At 40.1% G+C, this 18,099-nt stretch overlaps 1 protein-coding gene across 1 annotated transcript in view; it reads right to left on the bottom strand.

Annotated features, from left to right (window-relative positions):
* The window catches only part of LOC142580923 (putative phosphorylase b kinase regulatory subunit alpha), a 123,157-nt gene extending 105,713 nt beyond the window's left edge, over window positions 1-17,444 (bottom strand). Inside the window, exons 1-9 of the mRNA XM_075691182.1 lie at window positions 17,139-17,444; window positions 16,643-16,801; window positions 15,247-15,463; window positions 3,376-3,458; window positions 3,223-3,303; window positions 1,262-1,360; window positions 1,019-1,165; window positions 425-478; window positions 211-333 (exon numbers count right to left, since the gene is read on the bottom strand). Of these exons, the coding sequence (XP_075547297.1) occupies window positions 211-333; window positions 425-478; window positions 1,019-1,165; window positions 1,262-1,360; window positions 3,223-3,303; window positions 3,376-3,458; window positions 15,247-15,463; window positions 16,643-16,801; window positions 17,139-17,216 (1,041 nt within the window). The 5' untranslated portion in view covers window positions 17,217-17,444. The remainder of the gene's footprint in view (window positions 1-210; window positions 334-424; window positions 479-1,018; window positions 1,166-1,261; window positions 1,361-3,222; window positions 3,304-3,375; window positions 3,459-15,246; window positions 15,464-16,642; window positions 16,802-17,138) is intronic.
* Between the last annotated feature and the right edge of the window lie 655 nt (window positions 17,445-18,099).

Here is an 18,099-nt window from a genome sequence, read left to right as displayed (position 1 = left end):
TATTACAGAAAACAAAGCTTAGACTAGTCTTGACAAAAAAAGAACCCCTTCTAGTCACACACAATGACTGCAATGCAATGAATATTATACAATACTTCATTATGGCATATGAGCTATCATGCAGCACTGATCAAAATTTACTCAATTACAAAATATGTTGCAAAAATTTTCTTGTGCTGTTTGCAGGACACCAAAGCTTGAATTTGTTACCTCCAGGCGCTCCCCACGGAAGCAAGCGTCAATCACCAAATAGCAGAGAAAGAGTGGCCACTCGCATTCAATGTTTTCGAAGTGCTGTAGCTCCCAAGATTCATAATACAGCCTGCTTGGGTCCTGAAAATAAGACTGCAGCTATAGACAAACAGACAAAAAAATGGAACAGAGAATAATAAATGCATGGACTCAAAATGTATGAATTCATTACCTCCTTCGCAGTCTTGTAGCCATCCCGTAAAAACCTTTTACACCCATATTTGCCCTAAGCAAAAAATAATATTGTTATTTTTTGTACAGCAAACACTAGACTACAGCATAAGAAAGACATGTTAACGTCATTTTGCTTCTTGAGAATTAAAGATACTGTCAACCTCCTTTATTGGATATTAGAGTTATCTGAAAGCTTAAAATGTGTACAAGTTTTAACAAAAAAATCTAACAAAGAAAGAGCACTTCACCAGCACCTCAGACAAGCATAACTAGAAACAAGAAAGCTGCTCACACAGCAGGGATGTGTCTAGAAGCCCTCACAATAGAAAATATTTTTTTTATCATGCTGAGCAGTGGTTTTTGTTGCCTACATCAGGGCTATTTACATGAAATGAAGAATGCTGCAGCACTACAGATTCCCTACATCACTAAATTAATCTGTCAAATATTTTACTGCAACAAATTTACATCATACACCAATGAAGCCACAAAACTTCCGCAGTTTATACAGCTGGATCTATCATTGTAGAAGTTAAAAACAACACAGCATTTTTTTCAGATAATTACTACCTCCTTCAAACTTGGCATGTACCTTCAGCTTTTGCAGAATGCTCTTTCGAGTCTGAGCTATCAGCTCGGGGTCTTCCACAGCAAATGCTGGATAGCCAATGACTGAGAGAAGAGCTGCGTCCACTTCTTTGGAGTTGGACTCTCGTGGAAGCATTGACTGCAGCACAGCCTACATGTACAGAAAGCATGTCACACAGGGTTACAAGGTTTAACATTAGTATTATTATTATTATATTCAGAAAAATCGATTGGGATGCATACTAACATTGCACTTCTGAGCTTCATCAGCCAGGACATGAATCACAGAAAAGGGGCCCCCTTTGCCCCCAAACAGATCTAGGTCATCCAATGCTTGAAGAGCTGCCTACAGCAAGACGAAAACAAAAATTAAAATGCGTAAACAGGAGCTGCATGGCTTGTCCTTCCATGTACAGGAGATAAACTTCACTGCCCATGTCCCTTCAACAGTGGTTTCGACAGATCTCTAATGTAAAAATTTATGCAACATGGGCTTCACAAAGCCACAAGAGCAAGTAAGACAATAAATGTACAAGAAAACTGACTTCTCAGGACTTGTGCTGCTGAAAAAAATGCAGCACTTACTTAAAAAAAGAAAAGAAGGAAACAAGAAACTTGTATACATTGAGCACTTCTATTTTGACTGAAGCACATAAATTTCTAAGTTTCGCTCCCTGAGCAAAGTTTGAGAAAACTTGGCAAAATCTAATGTTTCCCTCAAATTTCAAAAGCTCCAATAAATTGCGAAGGATTAAAACTATACAGCATTTTGTGTAGAAGTTGGCTCCATATTTGATAGCGCATTAAAACACAGAGTTATTGAAGATGGATAAAATTTGTTGAATTTATGAGCAACCCTACATTGGTGAGACAAGTACTTCAAGTCATTCATTTAATGATTACTGACTTACTACAACTTCTATTTGACTGTGAACAATCATACATTCGCTTGCTTCAGTATAAGTTTAGCAATGCTGCCTGCAAGCTGAAAGGTCGCTTTAAAGCATGATGGCATGATGGGCTCCATGTCAGTGTGTACAATACATGACTATGCTAAGGACCAGCATTTATTAGTAACAATTAGCATAAGTACAGGAATGCCCTAAATAAACATGGCTGCGTGAGTAAATGGTTGGTTATATAAACATGGGCTACAGGAGTAAAAAAAAGATTTAATGCACAAATGCAAGCTAAATGCATGTTTTAATGCTTTCTCACATGCTATTTCACCACTTTCAATTGCAGAAAAATGGATCACCCACCCATTTATAAGGCTTGCATTTGGCATGTATTTTTATGAAAACACGAAAAGAAACCCAAAGGTCAACAGGGCTCACAGAAAAACAATTGTTTCTTTGAAATATCACTCTGAAAAACAATGGTCCGATTTTTTATTCTAGATAATCAAGGAAATGATAATTCAAGCTGAGAAACTGCAGTATAAGCAATGCAAAAGATGGCTACTACCTATACCTCTCTCACACTGCTTAGCTGTGACGTGCAGCTGAGTTACCGAAAATTGTGAGGGAATAAAAAATTACAAATCAACACATGAAACGAATCAGTTCGAGATGGAAGGTGTTGATAAAATGGTGACCTCAGTCTTGCAAAGCTCAATCTTATACAAAAACTTTGCCCCGAACAGTGCTACTACACCGAATGTTAAATTTAGGGAAAATGCATTTTAATTTTTTTAACAAGTCACAGGATATTATTGTTTAAGTTCAAGACAAGACCTAAAAGTAAATCTTTCATTAATCAGCAAGTGACAACATAAAAAAGTATCTTATTTCAATGCTGCTATTTTTCAGTGAGAATGGGACAATGAAATAGTCTAGTTCCAGTGCTCCATCTTGTATTGACTATTTGGCTGTCTCATTTTTGCACTGAAAAATAACGCTATATCAAATCAACCATCCCAACAGCACAATCTCGTATTCTTTCAAGCTCTCTTTACATCTATGATACAGCACCATGCTCTAGATGAACAAAAGGCCAAATCATACGCAGCATATGGTATGCTAGATATCATTTCATCCTAACTAGAACAAATTTTGCTACCATCTGCACACATAAAAGTGGGGCCTTAAATCAACATGCAAATAGTTGGCTACACTGCATATCACTGCAGCTACACTGCACATGCATTTATATAAATTGCTGCACTTTGATCAATATAAAGGTGAGCTAAGACAGTGAACAGCATACTTTGGCCATTCCGATGGAGCTTGAGTTCAGTTCTGGTAACCCATGGTTTGTTTTGTCACCACGTTCCCAAATACCATAGTCCTGGAAAAAGAATAGGACACGTTATAAAGGAGAAAAAAAAAATGCCCTTGATACTACGTGCCCATCACTTACCGGGATGCAGTATGTAGCCTCTATGTAAAAGACCAGGTTTTGTATAAAATTGACTTCATCTAAGTTGAATACTATTTGTAGACCTGAAAGGTAATTAAAAGGTGTCAATAACACAACATAACGCATGTGCGAAATGCAAATAGCTTTTTTCCGCATCAGCTACTTTTCAGATGCTGATGCTAAAGGAGTTACTGATGTGAAACTTTTGTTTGTTTATTAGGCAGCTGCTGACCTCATACTTATGGTATATGAAGCCTGAATAGCTTGGGCATGCAAGAAATAACTGCATCATCTTCTAATACAACCAGTTCAAAACATGCACCAAATGCAGCATGACTTTGGCAGTGAAGTAGGCAGAAGTCGACATCACAACAACCAAGGCTGCTATGCTGGCTGATGGTATCACAAATCACTGACATGTGTGCTATTCAGCACGGCGCAGTGGACAAAGGCCACACCATGACCATGCTGCTCAGAGCTGAACATGCACTGGGCTACTTCCATCATTGCCAAAGTGGCCCTTCCATCTTGAAAGTACAGTTCAGGAAAAACAGAAGGCGTGCACAACACATGCACACATGTATTGTGCGCGTGTGTCGTGTACCCTCTGTGTGTTTTTTAGCACTTTACTTTCAGTATGTCGTACCAACAAGGACAAATTTCTACCCTTTCCTTTTATCCTATGTCACACTGGCTTTCTTCACATTTGACATGGAATAAAAGCTTAGATGGAATAAGCTGCTGTCACTTCTCAAAAAACGTACAGAAATATAATGCATCTCCCCGACCTTCTCCCACACGTACCTTATCAAGTGACTGCGCTAGCAGTGCACACGACTCACTGCTCTTGACTTTTGGTGACACATTCACAGACAGTCACAGTCGGTGGTCGTGGTATAGCTTGCATTTAATACAGCAGGCTAGCTGGTACACACATTAGTGGTTTGTGATAATAACTAACCAGTGTTGCCAACCACCAGACCCACGTTCTCCAAACTCGAATGAAAAAATCCCCAATATTTCCCTAGATTTTTATATACAATTACAATACAAATACAATGCTAATTAATATCTTGCTGTTTTCCATAAAGTTATTTTATGTTCACTTGGATGCAGAATGACAGAATATTATGGTATAAATATGTTTGCCATTGTGTATAAAACATTCCGATACTGTGTTCATTGCATTTAAGCTGAAATGATGCAGCACAAAAAAAAAAAAAAAATGTTGACAATAGCGACGGAAGTTTTCACTCTTGGTGACAGAAATAGGGTGAATATGGAGTTCTACTTAAATTCACGTACATGTGCCTGTTGGATATTTACATGTTAAGTAGGGTATCCAAGTTACGTTCAAAGTTACATGAAACCTCTTCTGGACCCTTCTAAGATAGTTTTGAAGGCGTTAAGCTTACAGAAGTAAACCAACTTCCAAGGTATTAGAGCATAAAAACTATCTTGTAAAGCAAATGCTTTCGAGATACCTTTTTTGGGGAAATACCAATATGGCTCACAAAAAATACCCATAGGTAGCCAAAATTATGTCAGCTCCAAGTGGTACTATTATTTGCAATTTAGCAATTAGAGCCAAGGCTGGGAACCTCAGTGTAAAATTTAAAGGTTTTGGTCCAAGATTTCAACTAATTCCTCTGTTGTTGCCGGCACTGCCACCAACCTGCAGCTGCTTTGATGCCACACGCCATCTGCTTCACAGCCAAAGCCATGTTGCACTTGGCATGTGTTTTGAATTGGCCATATTAAAAGATGACATAATTACCCGTTGCATAAAAATAAGTAAATTGGACAAATTTTGCGTCTGTAGTCCTTTGGCCCTTCACCAGGCCCTGTTAAAAATTTTGGTTATATATAGGAATCTCTTGACAAGAATAGCGATTGGGGTGAGTTGGTCTAAGTTCATGGCGTGATTTTTGCAGTGCAAAGCACTAAAGTGCAGAAAGAAAAGAAAGAGAACAAATGGTTAGCGAAAGAAGCACAAACACAAGCACTGGGATTTATTGGTCAAGGACTCCTTATTGTGTAAAGCTACTGATAGTTGACTCATGCACTTGTCACCACATTTCTTAATATAATAGGCCTCAGAAATTTCCTGCGTTACCAAATCATGATGGCGACATTTGATGTCCCAATAGGGCGTTCATCTGTTCTCCTGCAAATGCGTCCGACCTTGCATAGGACTAATAAGACTACCTTGACACCGTATCACTACCAGACTTTTTTCAAACCATGGGAGATGTTATGCACATATGTGATAACTGCTGTTCATTTCTTTTTATTCTGCCCTTTTTTGTTTCTTGTGGTTCCACTTTTCAAGCAAAGCTTGTATTGCCTCACTTGTGTCGGCATCGGTTTAGGTGTTGCCGTACGAAAAAACTTGTCACGCGAAAATAAAAATTGCTTGTTGGGCTGCGGATTCGAACCGCCGACCTCTGGGTTGCAAGACCCCCATGCTAACCAATTCAGCCACTGTCGTTTCATCATACGCACCTTTTAAAGTGGGGTTTTATATGCATGAAGAAGTAGATGCAGTGCAAGACCAAGCTAACCACAGCTGTCCCCTCTCTCCAAAGGAGGGAAAGGGTGTGACCGAGTGTTCACTTGCCTTGCAGCCACCGTTTTCCGTTAGTTCAGGCCCTGCAGTCAGATGGGGAGGCCGCGTTTGGTTCATTCTGCCAAAGAGCAGGCTGCGTTGAAGGAATGGCAGCGGGAGCGAGCCACGCATCATGCATTCGGCCAAAGAATAGGTGGCGTTTCATGAACACCGCCGGGAACTCGCTCAAGAAAGGGCTCATCGTCAACGTGCCAACCTTGGCGTGAGGGAGCGTGAAGCCAAGGCCTTACGACAACGAAGAGCCGTGGATTGCGAGCTTCATTGGCAACCCTCTTCGCAGTAGTGGAAGGGCAGTTAATTTTTTTCACTATTTGGAACAACTTTTTGCAAACTGATGAAATAACAAACCTCGGGAATCCCAGAGAAAGAAGCCTGTCTATTTGTACTTTTATGCTGATCGCTGCCATGTGTGAGCAAGACTTTGTTAACTCTTTCGTTACTGCAAGAAATGTCCTCATTTTCAGTGCTTTCATGTTTTAAAATTTTTATTTCAAGACTTAGTAGTCGCAACATACACTGTGATACATAAAATTGTAGCCTGATCACTGGTGGTTTGAATGGATGTATAGCAGCAAACATCAATTGCTCAAATTTTTGTGAATTCTCATGGGAAACTTCAAAGAAGCATCTCAAGGAACATGAATTGAAGTAATAAATTGCTATGTTTAGTTTATGTACTGAGAGTAAAAAAAATCTGAAATGTACAAAATATGCAGCTGGTTCCTAATTCCCAATTTTCGTAATTCAAATAAAGCAAAAAAATTATTAAAATTTGTTGGCATGAATACTAGCCATAGTGATGCCCATGCTATGTGGGAACGCAGTAGTTTTGCTAATGTGGAAATGAGTAAGTTCCTATTGCACAGGGAGCATTTGATGTTTACTCATTGCAGCAGGCACCTGATTCCTGTTTTACTGCGTTCTTTAAGCTCATCAAGCAATGGTTGTCAGGTCAGGGAGTATGAAGACGACTCCTCATATTTTATTATTTCGTACAATCAGCTTTTCTGGGCAAGCAAGGTGGTCCAGTGTGCTTTCAGTTGGTGCTGGAGCGTTCACATGCATTGTCCAGTTCCTGCACAGTGCTATACAGTAATGTGGAATTTTGCACAATATCGTACAGTAATAAATAAGTGCACTTGAACAGGCAGTGTTCAAAATGTAAGAGCTTAGACAGCTAGTCAAGCTTCAGTCGAAGGTCGGTATGTAATTGACTGCACACTCTTGTGTGAGTGAAAATCATACACGAAGGGGAGGATTGTTCAAAATAATTTGTGCATATGCTGCCAAATCACTGATGGCTAAAAGCAACCCATGGGGGTAAAAGAAAGTTGCACTTGATATTACTCAAACAACTATCAAAGTAACACGCACTCATGAGCATCTACCATTGTTTGAGACATTGCTAAGAGAGCCTATATATCTGATCAGAAAAATGACAACCCAAAAGAAGCTTCTGTGTCTTCGCTCCTGCTGTTATTTAAAAATTATCTTTCTGAATTGACCAAACTGCAAATTATGAGTTTTTTTGTTGAAGAAGTGCTAGGAGCACCGGAGGCTAATCTCAACGATACCTCCAGTTGAAGTTTTACTTTCTTCCAGGCTCCCCAATTTGCAAAAAATTGTCAAATCTGACAAACAGCTAAAGTTCAGTCATCATTTCAGAGGGTGTATGATGTTGCTAGTAGAATTCCAACAGAAATGTATAAGAATGCACAGAAAAAGTCTCAATCAAATAGATTGATTTCTATAGACACGGTAATGAAATGCTTAACGCTGCACTAATGGAAAATGAAGCAATCACTCTGATTACTAATTTGGAGTGACTATAGGTGTTAATGATGCTTCGCGGTTGGTATCCCTGACAAACATGATCTTGCAAAAAGATATGTAGATGATTAGTTTATTTTCTTGCAGCCTTCATTATTGGGTAGTACTGTAGAAGTGACTTGACTCTGCATGTATAAAGTGTTTTTAAAGCAAATCCTAGGGGATTGGATTTCACGTGCGAGGTTTCTCAGGATAACTCATTGCATTTCCTAGAGATTAATATTTGGCAATTGCGAGATGATGTTTGCTGGGGATACCAACCGCGAAGCATCAAACCTATTCTTAATTACACCTCTAGTCGATCCGAATTAGTAAAGACAGTGATTGCATCATTCGCCATTTGTGTAGCGTTAAAGCTTTGTTCACACATGGCAGCGAAGAGTGTAAGAGACAGGCTTCTTTTGGCAAAATTTCCAAGGTTTGTCATTTTATCAGTTTGCGAAAAGTTGTTGCAAATAGTAAAAAAGTGGCACCAAAAAAGCAGAAAGGCAAAATAAGAAGAAATGAGCAGCAGTTATCCCATGTTTGCACATTTCCCATAATTTGAAAAAAGTTCGGTCGCGACACGGTGCAAAGGTAATATTAAGAGTCTCATGCAAGGTTAGACACATTTGTAGGATGACGGACGAACGCCTTAGTGGGACATCAAACAAACAAACAAACAAACAAAAAACGGACGTGCACAGTTAATCAGGAAACACAATTTGTGGAGTGCTGCGTAGGGGTTGTACATTGACTTCATAGGTGGCTGCAGTTATATAGGCGAAACAGGACGCTGTATAAACAAAAGGCTGGGGGCACACAAAAATGACTTAACAAAAGAATGAACATCGAACCTAGTGTTGCACTGCAACAGCTACATATGTAAGTCTCAGTTTAAAAATGAAAATATACTATATCGCCATCACAATCGAAGAACGCGGGAAATTTCTGAGGCTTGTTATATTAAGAAATAGGGTGACAGGTGCGGGAGTCAATCAACGGTGATTTCACACAATAAGGAGTTTGCACTTTTGAGCTTACATTAACAATAATCTAGTCTGGTTTTTAAGCTATCAAAAATTCTTGCCATGCATGAAATTTTACAAATCTTTACTGCTGGTTTATTGGCCTACCAATGTGACTAGTGTCTCTGATACAGTGTTTGATAACCCTATCACCTTGTGTATATATTTGTGTGTTCTTGACCAATAAATCCAACTGGTAGTCAGTGCTCATGTTCGTCCTTCTTTCACTAACCCTTTGTTCTTTTCTTTTCTTTCTGCACTTCAGTTTTTCACTTTGAAAAAATGAACTGGAAGCTGTAACATGTTGTCCAGGAAGCGCATTGCCACAAGAAGTTTAAAAAGACATTTAGTAGCAGCTAAGATGGAAGAAGAAAATGAAACGTTCTGAGGCCATGGTGAAAGGAGGAGAGCTACCCTCCCCCAAAGCATAGCCTCTCTCCTATGTGCCTTGACAAGCACTTGAGAAGTGACGTTTCTTTTCTGTTCTCTCCCATGTCGGAACTGAGAGCCCATGTGGCATTTATATCGTGACCTCTGCCTCCGCTTCTTTTTGCGTCCTTTTTTTTCCTGTGCAACACATTCCCAGAGGCATTTTTGCTCATTCCGCATTTAACAGGATTCTCCGAGTTATCTGCACTACTGCTGGCTAGTTATGCGCTGCAGACACTCCTCGTGAGATGCCATGGCTGCTAGTGGGGACAGTGGCTCCTTTGAGAAGACAGATGCATGGATTTTTGTTTAAAAGCTGTTTTTGTGGCATATATTCATGGAATACATTGTGGGCATGATCATCACCACACGATCTGTGCACTGTGCTTGTCTGTTTGCAGTGCCCAAACCTGGTGAGAGGCCTTTTACGAGTGGGATGGGAGGAAAAAGAGTTACATCTTGATCTACTTGTCTGGTTGGAATAACATTTTTGAAGATAACACAATTAAGCATTGTTTGCATCTCTGCAAAATTCCATCACGCACCTGAATTTTTCCATATTTTATGTATACCTCAAAGCTTTGAAATGAGTGTGCCAGCTCAGGAAAGCTATTGTCTTGAAATTCAGGTGGCTTCTTCAACTCACCATCATCATCATCACCATTATCATCAGCCTATTTTATATCCACTGCAGGACAAAGGCCTTTCCCTGCAATTTCCAATAACCCCTGTCCTGCACCAACCGATTCCAACTAGCACCCGCGAATTTCCTAATTTTGTCACACCACCTAGTCTTCTGCCATCCTCTACTGCGCTTCCCTTCTCTTGGTACCCATTCTGTAGCCCCAATGGTCCAACAGTTATCTAACCTGTGCATTACATGACCTGGCCAGCGCCATTCTCTTCTCTTAATGTCAATTAGAATATCGGTTATACCCATTTGCTCTCTGATCCAAACCGCTCTTCTCCTGTTTCTTAAAGTGATGCCTAGCATTCTTCTTTCCAACACTCTTTGCGTGGTCCTTAACTTGTTCTCAAGCCTCTTTGTCAGTCTCCAAGTCTCTGCCACATACGTCAGCACTGATAAATGCACTGATTGTACACCTTCCTTTTCAATGATAATGGTAAGCTTCCAGTCGGGAGCTGACAATGTCTGCCATATGCAATTCAACCCATTTTTATTCTTCTATTAACTTCCTTCTCATGATCAGGGTTCCCTGTAATTAATTGACCAAGGTAAACATACTCCTTCACAGACTCTAGAGGCTGACTGGCAATCCTGAACTCTTGTTCCCTTGCCCGGTTATTCATCTTTATCTTTGTCTTCTGCATATTAATCTTCAACCCCACTTTTACACTCTCTCAGTTAAGGTCCTCAATTATTTGTTGCAACTCGTCGGCAGTGTTGCTGAACAGGACAATGTCATCTGCAAACTGAAGGTTAATGAGATATGCGCCGTTGATCCTCACTCCAAAGCCTTCCCAGTTTAATAGCTTGAATACTTCTTCCAAACATGCAGTGAATAGCATTGAAGAGATTGTGTCTCTTTGTCTGACCCCTTTCTTTATGGGTATCTTCCTACTTTTCTTGTGTAGAATTAAGGTAGCTGTGGAATCTCTGTAGATATTCTTTAAGATATTTAAGTAAGCGGTCTGGGCTCTTTGATTACGTAATGCCTCTATGACTGCTGGTGTCTCTATTGAATCAAATGCCTTTTCGTAATCTACGCAAGCCATATAGAGAGGCTGATTGTACTCAGCGGATTTCTCGATAACCTTTTAATGACATGGATGTGATCCATTGTAGAGTATCTCTTCCTGAAGCCAGCCTGTTCCCTTGGTTGACTAAAGTCCAATGTTGCCCTCGTTCTAGTGGAGATTATCTTGATGAATATTTTATATAGTAACACTGGGAGTAAGCTAATGGCCCTATAATTTTTAAATTCTTTAACGTCTCCCTTTTTGTGGATTAGTATAATGTTAGCATTCTTCCAGTTTTCTGGGACCCTTGCAGTCGATAGACACTTTATATAGAGAGCCGCCAGTTTTCCAAACATTACGTCTTCTTTATCTTTGATTTTATCAACTCTTATTCTATTTTCTCCTGCCGCTTTTTCCCATTTCATGTCTTGCAAGGCCCTTCTGACCTCATCGCTAGTTATAGGAGGAGTTTCTGTATTCTGTTCATTACTGTTTTGAAAGGAGTTATCCTGAGTCATCTGGGTACTGTACAGGCCAGTATAGAATTCTTACCTTTGAGATTGCTGATGATATTACCCTGCTTATCTTTCAGTGCATACATGTTGGTTTGTCCTATACCAAGTTTTCTTCTCACCGATTTCAGGCTGCATCCCTTTTTTATGGCTTCTTCAGTCTTTCTCCCGTTATAATTCGAACATCACTTATTTTCTCCTTGTTGATTAGTTTTGGCTGTTCCGGAAATTCTATCTGATCTCTTGACTTGGATACATTCATTTTTTGTCGCTTCTTTATTAGGGCCTTTGTTGCTTGGGAGAGCTTGCCTACTGGTTGCCTTGGTGCCTTGCCTCGCACTTCAACTGCTGCCTCTGAAGCCAGCCTAGTTTATGTTTCATTCATTACCTATTGTCGTCATCTCTCTGTTCTAAGGCTGCATATTTGTTTGCAAGTACCAGCCTGAATTTGTCTGCTTTTACCCTTACTGCCTCTAGGTTGACCTGTTTCTTCTTGACAAATTTTACTCTTTCTCTCTTAAAATTGAGGTGAATCCTAGCCGTCACTAGCCTATGATCACTGCACTTTACTCTACCTATCACTTCTACATCCTGCACTGTGCTGGGATCGGCAGAAAGTATGAAATCAATTTCAGTTCTTGTTTCACCATTAGGGCTTTTCCAGGTCCACTTTCTGTTGTTACGCTTCCTGAAAAAGGTGTTCATTATTCCCAGCTTATTCCTTTGTGCGAATTTTACCAGCATCTCTCCTCTAGCGTTCCTAGAATCGATGCTGTAGTTGCCAATTGCTTGTTCACCAGCCTGCTTTTTCCCCCCTTTTGCATTAAAGTGGGCTATTAATACAGTAACTGAGTTTGCACTTTTGTCATCGCTAATTCAACACCTTCATAAAACTGATGTACTTCATCATCATCGTGACTGGATTTTGGGGCGTAGGCTTGCGCTACCTTTAATCTATACCTTTTATTAAGTTTGATTACGACTACTGCTACCCTCTCATTAATGCAGTCGAATTCATCAATGTTGCCCGCTATGTCCGTATGGATTAGGAATCCTAACCATTTTGCTTCTTATCTGGGAGACCTCTACACCAGAGGACATGGCTGTTTGCACTGTATAAGCCTCACCAGTTCTTGTAATCTCGCTAAGGCCAATGATATCCCAAACAATATCTGATAGTTCCTCAAACAGTCCTGCTAAGCTAGCCTCACTAGACAGTTCGGCTGTTAAAGGTTGCCAGGGTCAGTTCCCATTAAATTACTTCAAACACTCACACACCATGGCAGTAGATTAGTGCTAATATTTTGTTTTTTTTTGCATACAAACACACACACACACATACACAAGAATATTAATCTATTTTTCGAGCATCTTTGTCCTTGCAACATTTCACATTTTTAACTAGACTATATCCACAACATGAGATCACAATGCAGCAGTCTTTTTGCTACTCTTGAAGTTTTGGTTCAGAAAGTGTCTAGATTTGCTAAATTGCACTGTTAAAATAAGTTTTCCTATACAGAATATTTGACGAAAAAGTGTGAACTTAGAGAAATAAACTCAAATATTCCAACTAGTGCCCCCTACACATAAGCTGGAAAAAATTTTCGAGGTGTTAGTCAGTGTGAGTATTACTGGCTAAATCTTCTGAAGCATGTACTTATCAGCTTAAATTCAAACACAAACTCCAAAATTACGTCAATGAGCTGTTCCCATTTACCGGTTCACCTGCACTCGAAACAGTAGCTTAATTCAGATTCTAAAATGCCCACTTGGGATTACTAAGTGCTTAGAACTGGCTACAGAGCAATTACATGTAGCACTTCCATGTAATTATGCATAACAGGCACTTTTATCAGTTATTTCCTGTTTGCATTTCAATTTATGTTGATGCTACATGCACATAAATGCTGATAAAATTATGTGTGTGCGTGCAGAGAGAAGTGGGGGAAGTTGGCAGCCACTGCTATGCATTCCACTATGAGAGCACTGCACATATCATGTGGAGGCTGTGAGTTCAGCCCACACTTGCAGCAAGTTATCTGTTGTTTCACTTTCACTTCTGTTCCATTTCTTACAAACCAGAAGCCAAACGTAAATTTAGACACTCCTTAAACAAAACAAAGTTCATTTCCCCTATGCTTTTTTTGGTTTCAGTGTCCGTTTGCTTCATACGGTTGCTACTTGACGCGAGCCCTTTAGTTCACCTGAACCTCCTCCAACAGCTGGTAAAAATTCTGAACAATTTAGGGCACATACTGCAGTCACCTGATTGCTATATTAGTGCTTTTTCTCAACTTTCTTGGCTTGAAGGGTAAAATACAAAATCATTTTTACCTTTCTTTGGTGCTTTCTATTTTTAAGCATATCAGTGAATCCACAAAAGAGAAAATGTAGGTCAGCAATGATTAAACTTCAAGAAACTAATTTAGTACACAGTAATGTTGGGAGAAAGAATTGCATCTGAAGCTGCACTTAACATGTTTGCACATAGGTAATTAAGTCAGGTTCAGGAATAAAAATACAAATCCACATAAACATGCACATAACAAGGACCCTTTCTTGATTATATTTGCTTAGTTCACTGTGCAGTTTCGAAACATTAAACCAAATAATTTTACAGAGAAGCTGCTAGCCTCTAATTGGAGGGGACCTTTTGTGTCTACGTCCGTGGTGCTCACACAAAAACAAACGGCAGGTGGAAGGTCTTGTGTTTAGCTTTCCGTGCAACAAAATTATGTTGTATTTTATATTCAAATTACAATCCAATGCTATCATGTCTGCAGGTTGTGTGTAAGTCGTACTTTACGAATTTTCTAGCACAATTTACTTTAAATTCAATTGGTTCAATAACACATTTGCGCCAGGCAGAGGGCCTACAAGAATGAGGACGTATGCTGTGCTAACGGTACCACCACCTAGAGGCTGTGGCCACTGAGACAGACCTCAAACAGCACAGTCTTGCAGTTTCCGCGTAGCAGATTTATGTTTTCTTGTATATTCGAACAACAGACTGAAGCTATCACGTTTACAGCATGTGTAAAAGTCATACTTTGTGCATATTCCTGACACAATCTACTTTTAAACATTAATTTAGTTCAATACTGCACTTACGCTTGGCAGAGGGCCTAGAAGAATGAGGATGCATGCTGCACTTCTGCACACGTGCATATATGCGTGACGTACATTGCTTAAGGTGGTGGTGCTTGTGTAATGCCATCTAATGTAGGCAACAGCCTGGCTGTATATCCACTTTCACAGGGTGGAATAGAGGCAGATTAGATATATTTTTTTTCTTACATATCCAACTTAATTTTAAAGGATTTACCTACAAATAATATATATTTTGTCACATACTCATATGCTAGTCAAGCAACTTGATTTAGTGCAGAAAATAATATATTTTTCATAGTAGAAGACTCTCAGTTCAAATGTTAAAAGTTACACTGCATCATTATACTTCAAAAGCTTTACTGCAAAAGCCGTTTACTAGCAACAATATTAGATTAAAGGCCATATCAGAGACCTTCAAAGGACTTTGGATCGAAGAACTCTAACCATGAATACTATACACAATAACAGTATTACTATTTTTTTAAAATAAAAGCTTGCATAATAATGCCTGACTTAGAGCAATACACATTTTCTTTACTCTCCTTTGAGACCCCTTTCAAAGAGAGAGAGCCAATATAGAATTTTCTATCTAGCAGGATTTGGATGCACAGCTGTGAGCAGATGCGACAATGGGTAAAAATCAACACACCAGAGGCTGTCATTTGAGCCAGGATAAGCAAGTAGAGGGAGGTGGCATCCAACTGAAGGTGTCCCCACTCACGGTCACCGACTACTGTGGCGGTCGTCTGTGAGCTGTACTTTGCATGAAGGGAGTCAGCCGGATTTTGAGTCTGCTTGAACTTCTCCACCTTGTCTTTCTGTCTCATCATGGCTAAAAGCAGGCCTCGCATCATTTTAATGCAGGCCTGAAATACGAAGGAGAGAAGGGTAATAACACATACACACTCTTTATTTCCACACAAGGTCCTGTCATAAACTTACCAAATAGCTACCTATGCCCTTTGGTGCTGTTACTAAATAGCAGACACATTATGACAGTGATTATTGGACATCAATTAAAATTAATAGTAAATTGACTTACAATCTCATTTGTGGAAGCTGTGAAATGTCCCCTTACAATAAATTGTTTAAACCACTGGAACCATTTGAAATACAACCGCTAACATGACGTAGAAAAATAGGATGCACTCACTACATGTGCGCCATGTGTAAAAAGTTTATCAACAAGTTTAAATTGCATTGAATAAGCTTAATTTACCAATAAAGGAAATCTCAAGCAGCAGATCCAATTAAGAATTACAAGGTTTTACCTTCCAAATCCACAATCCAGCTATGTAGGGAGCTGAAGTGGGAGCTTGATTATTTTTGGCAACATGGATTACCCCCCTGGATTACAGGATCTTGGCCAGCTGGATTACAGTGTGGCCACCAGGAATCAAACCTACGCTCAGCAGCAGAATGCCACAGCCGCCGAGCTTTAGTGGCAGGTAACATATCTAATTAAAGATACCTGTACTTCAGGCACTATGTGCACAATTGTCTGAGCCAAAATAGTGCATCAAAAGCAAAAGTACTCGTGAAAATAATCATATTTACAAATTGCTGCATACATCGATCTTGAAACACTTCTGATCGGGCCATTGCTGCAAGTTTGAATACGTGTAAAGTGTTTTAGCAAAACACGCTGGAAGTGAGTCTACAGAGTGCTTGCTTTTGGTGTCAGCATGTCTCCATATAGCATGTTCGCTTCTTAGTTTCTTACAATGCTTTACAATCAGGCATGCACAGCTTTAAAAAATCGAAACAGGCGATTTTCAAGTATGCTAGACTTGAAGTATTTTATGTTCCCATATCTGAAGTTCCTGCAGCGAGTTCTCGCATGGAGTCCACTTTCTGTAAGCTTGAAAAAATTCCCTGAAGAATTAAAAATTCTTAATTCCTTCTGCAGCTATCGTTTCTGAAGAAGCAAGAAATGTGGCGAAACTAAATTTTCAGTAGACGGGATTCATTTCGTGCGTCAAGGGGATAGGCATGGAATGTGATCTAAACATAATACAGTGTAAAGATGATCAGCGTTAACATACCTGTTCCAGTTCATAAGTTTTTGCCCGGTCTTCATCCAAATCAGCGTTTTTTCTGTAAGCCATTGACAAGGCCCACACAGAAAGAATGGAGTAGACATTGTCCCTGACCCAGGCATGATCATCTTGCTTGTGACTTGGAATAAGACCTGTGACAGGATCCTGAGGAAACATATTTTTTATATGTATTTGTGAAGTTTCAAGCGATCATCAACCAGTGTGTAGCTGGACGAACAATCAATTAAAAACAGAAGCATCGACGAAATGGTTGGAAGGTCTTCAAAAAACAATATAAGCACAAATACTGCCTGCCCAGAGGCAAATAAGCTGGCCGACTGCATGTGAGGAAATGAAACAAAAGTGAGCGTGTCGGGCAAACAAACATTGCATAACGCGCTGCATACGTGAGAGGGTCGCATAAATGCAGTGCCATTTACGCCAACAGACATACTGTTGTGTTTAGGTGTGGTTTTTGAATAATAGCACACTTTTTGCCTACCTGATAGTCAAGAATTGTACGGCACACCAGTCGCTGATAGTAATCAAGGCGCACTCCAGAATTCCTGCGACTTCTCATGCTGCCTGCACATGCAAGGGTGATACGTTTACTTTTGCGTGCAAGTGATGCAGGGCTTTTTTGTTTAGGATCTTGCTACAGACTGCTAACAAGTAGCACGTCCTTCTTAAAAATCGGCCACATTCCGTCTATTTGTTGCCACAGTCTCGCATCAAGCGCAGAGCACGGACGACACGACCCCCGAAAATAAATGAAGGACACGGGAAACCAAAACCAGGCACTGCAAAAACGAGCAGTAGTTATCGTACTCAAAAATAGATGGCAGCATTGACATCAATATCCGAGCAAGAGCTTGGTGGCGCAACCCACCGCCCCGTTCCGAAGGGGACGCACATAACGTCTATCCGTTTACGTGTTGCAGCGCGAAGCACTGAAGTTTGTCCCGAGGAGGTTATATATAGATTTGCTGGAGTCCAGCCAATGGTTCAGCGTACGCGCAGGGGTGAAGCCAGCAGCGGCCATCTTGCCATGGGCAAGAAATGCTGTCCAGCGTACTGGTAGCTTCTTTCAGCCGTCGCATTTGCAGATCTGGAGCGGATTTATGAGCGACTTTTGGAGGGGGCGATAGACTGTCGTATTTGCGCAATGCATTTCTTACTTTCTATGTTAGGATATGTGCGCTTTTCTGTAGTTTTTAGACGAAATTCCTCGCTTAGAGGGGGCGGCTATGTTAGATTATATGCGCTTTTCTGTAGTTTTTCAACAAAATTTCTCGCTTAGAGGGGGCGGCCGCTCCCTCGCCAACTCCTCCAGAGTCACGGTTTTACACTGTCAAGGGAGACACTGTAAACAAGATGTGGCGACTTTAAGGCTTCACCAGGAAAGGCGCAAGAAAAAACATTCACCTCAGAATCATAGCGCAAAGCAGCCAAGGACGAAAAAT

Source organism: Dermacentor variabilis, chromosome 1 (assembly GCF_050947875.1).
Source record: "Dermacentor variabilis isolate Ectoservices chromosome 1, ASM5094787v1, whole genome shotgun sequence".
NCBI lineage: Eukaryota > Metazoa > Arthropoda > Arachnida > Ixodida > Ixodidae > Dermacentor > Dermacentor variabilis.
Note: the sequence above shows the minus strand (reverse complement) of the source record. Positions and strands in the feature narration are given on the sequence as shown.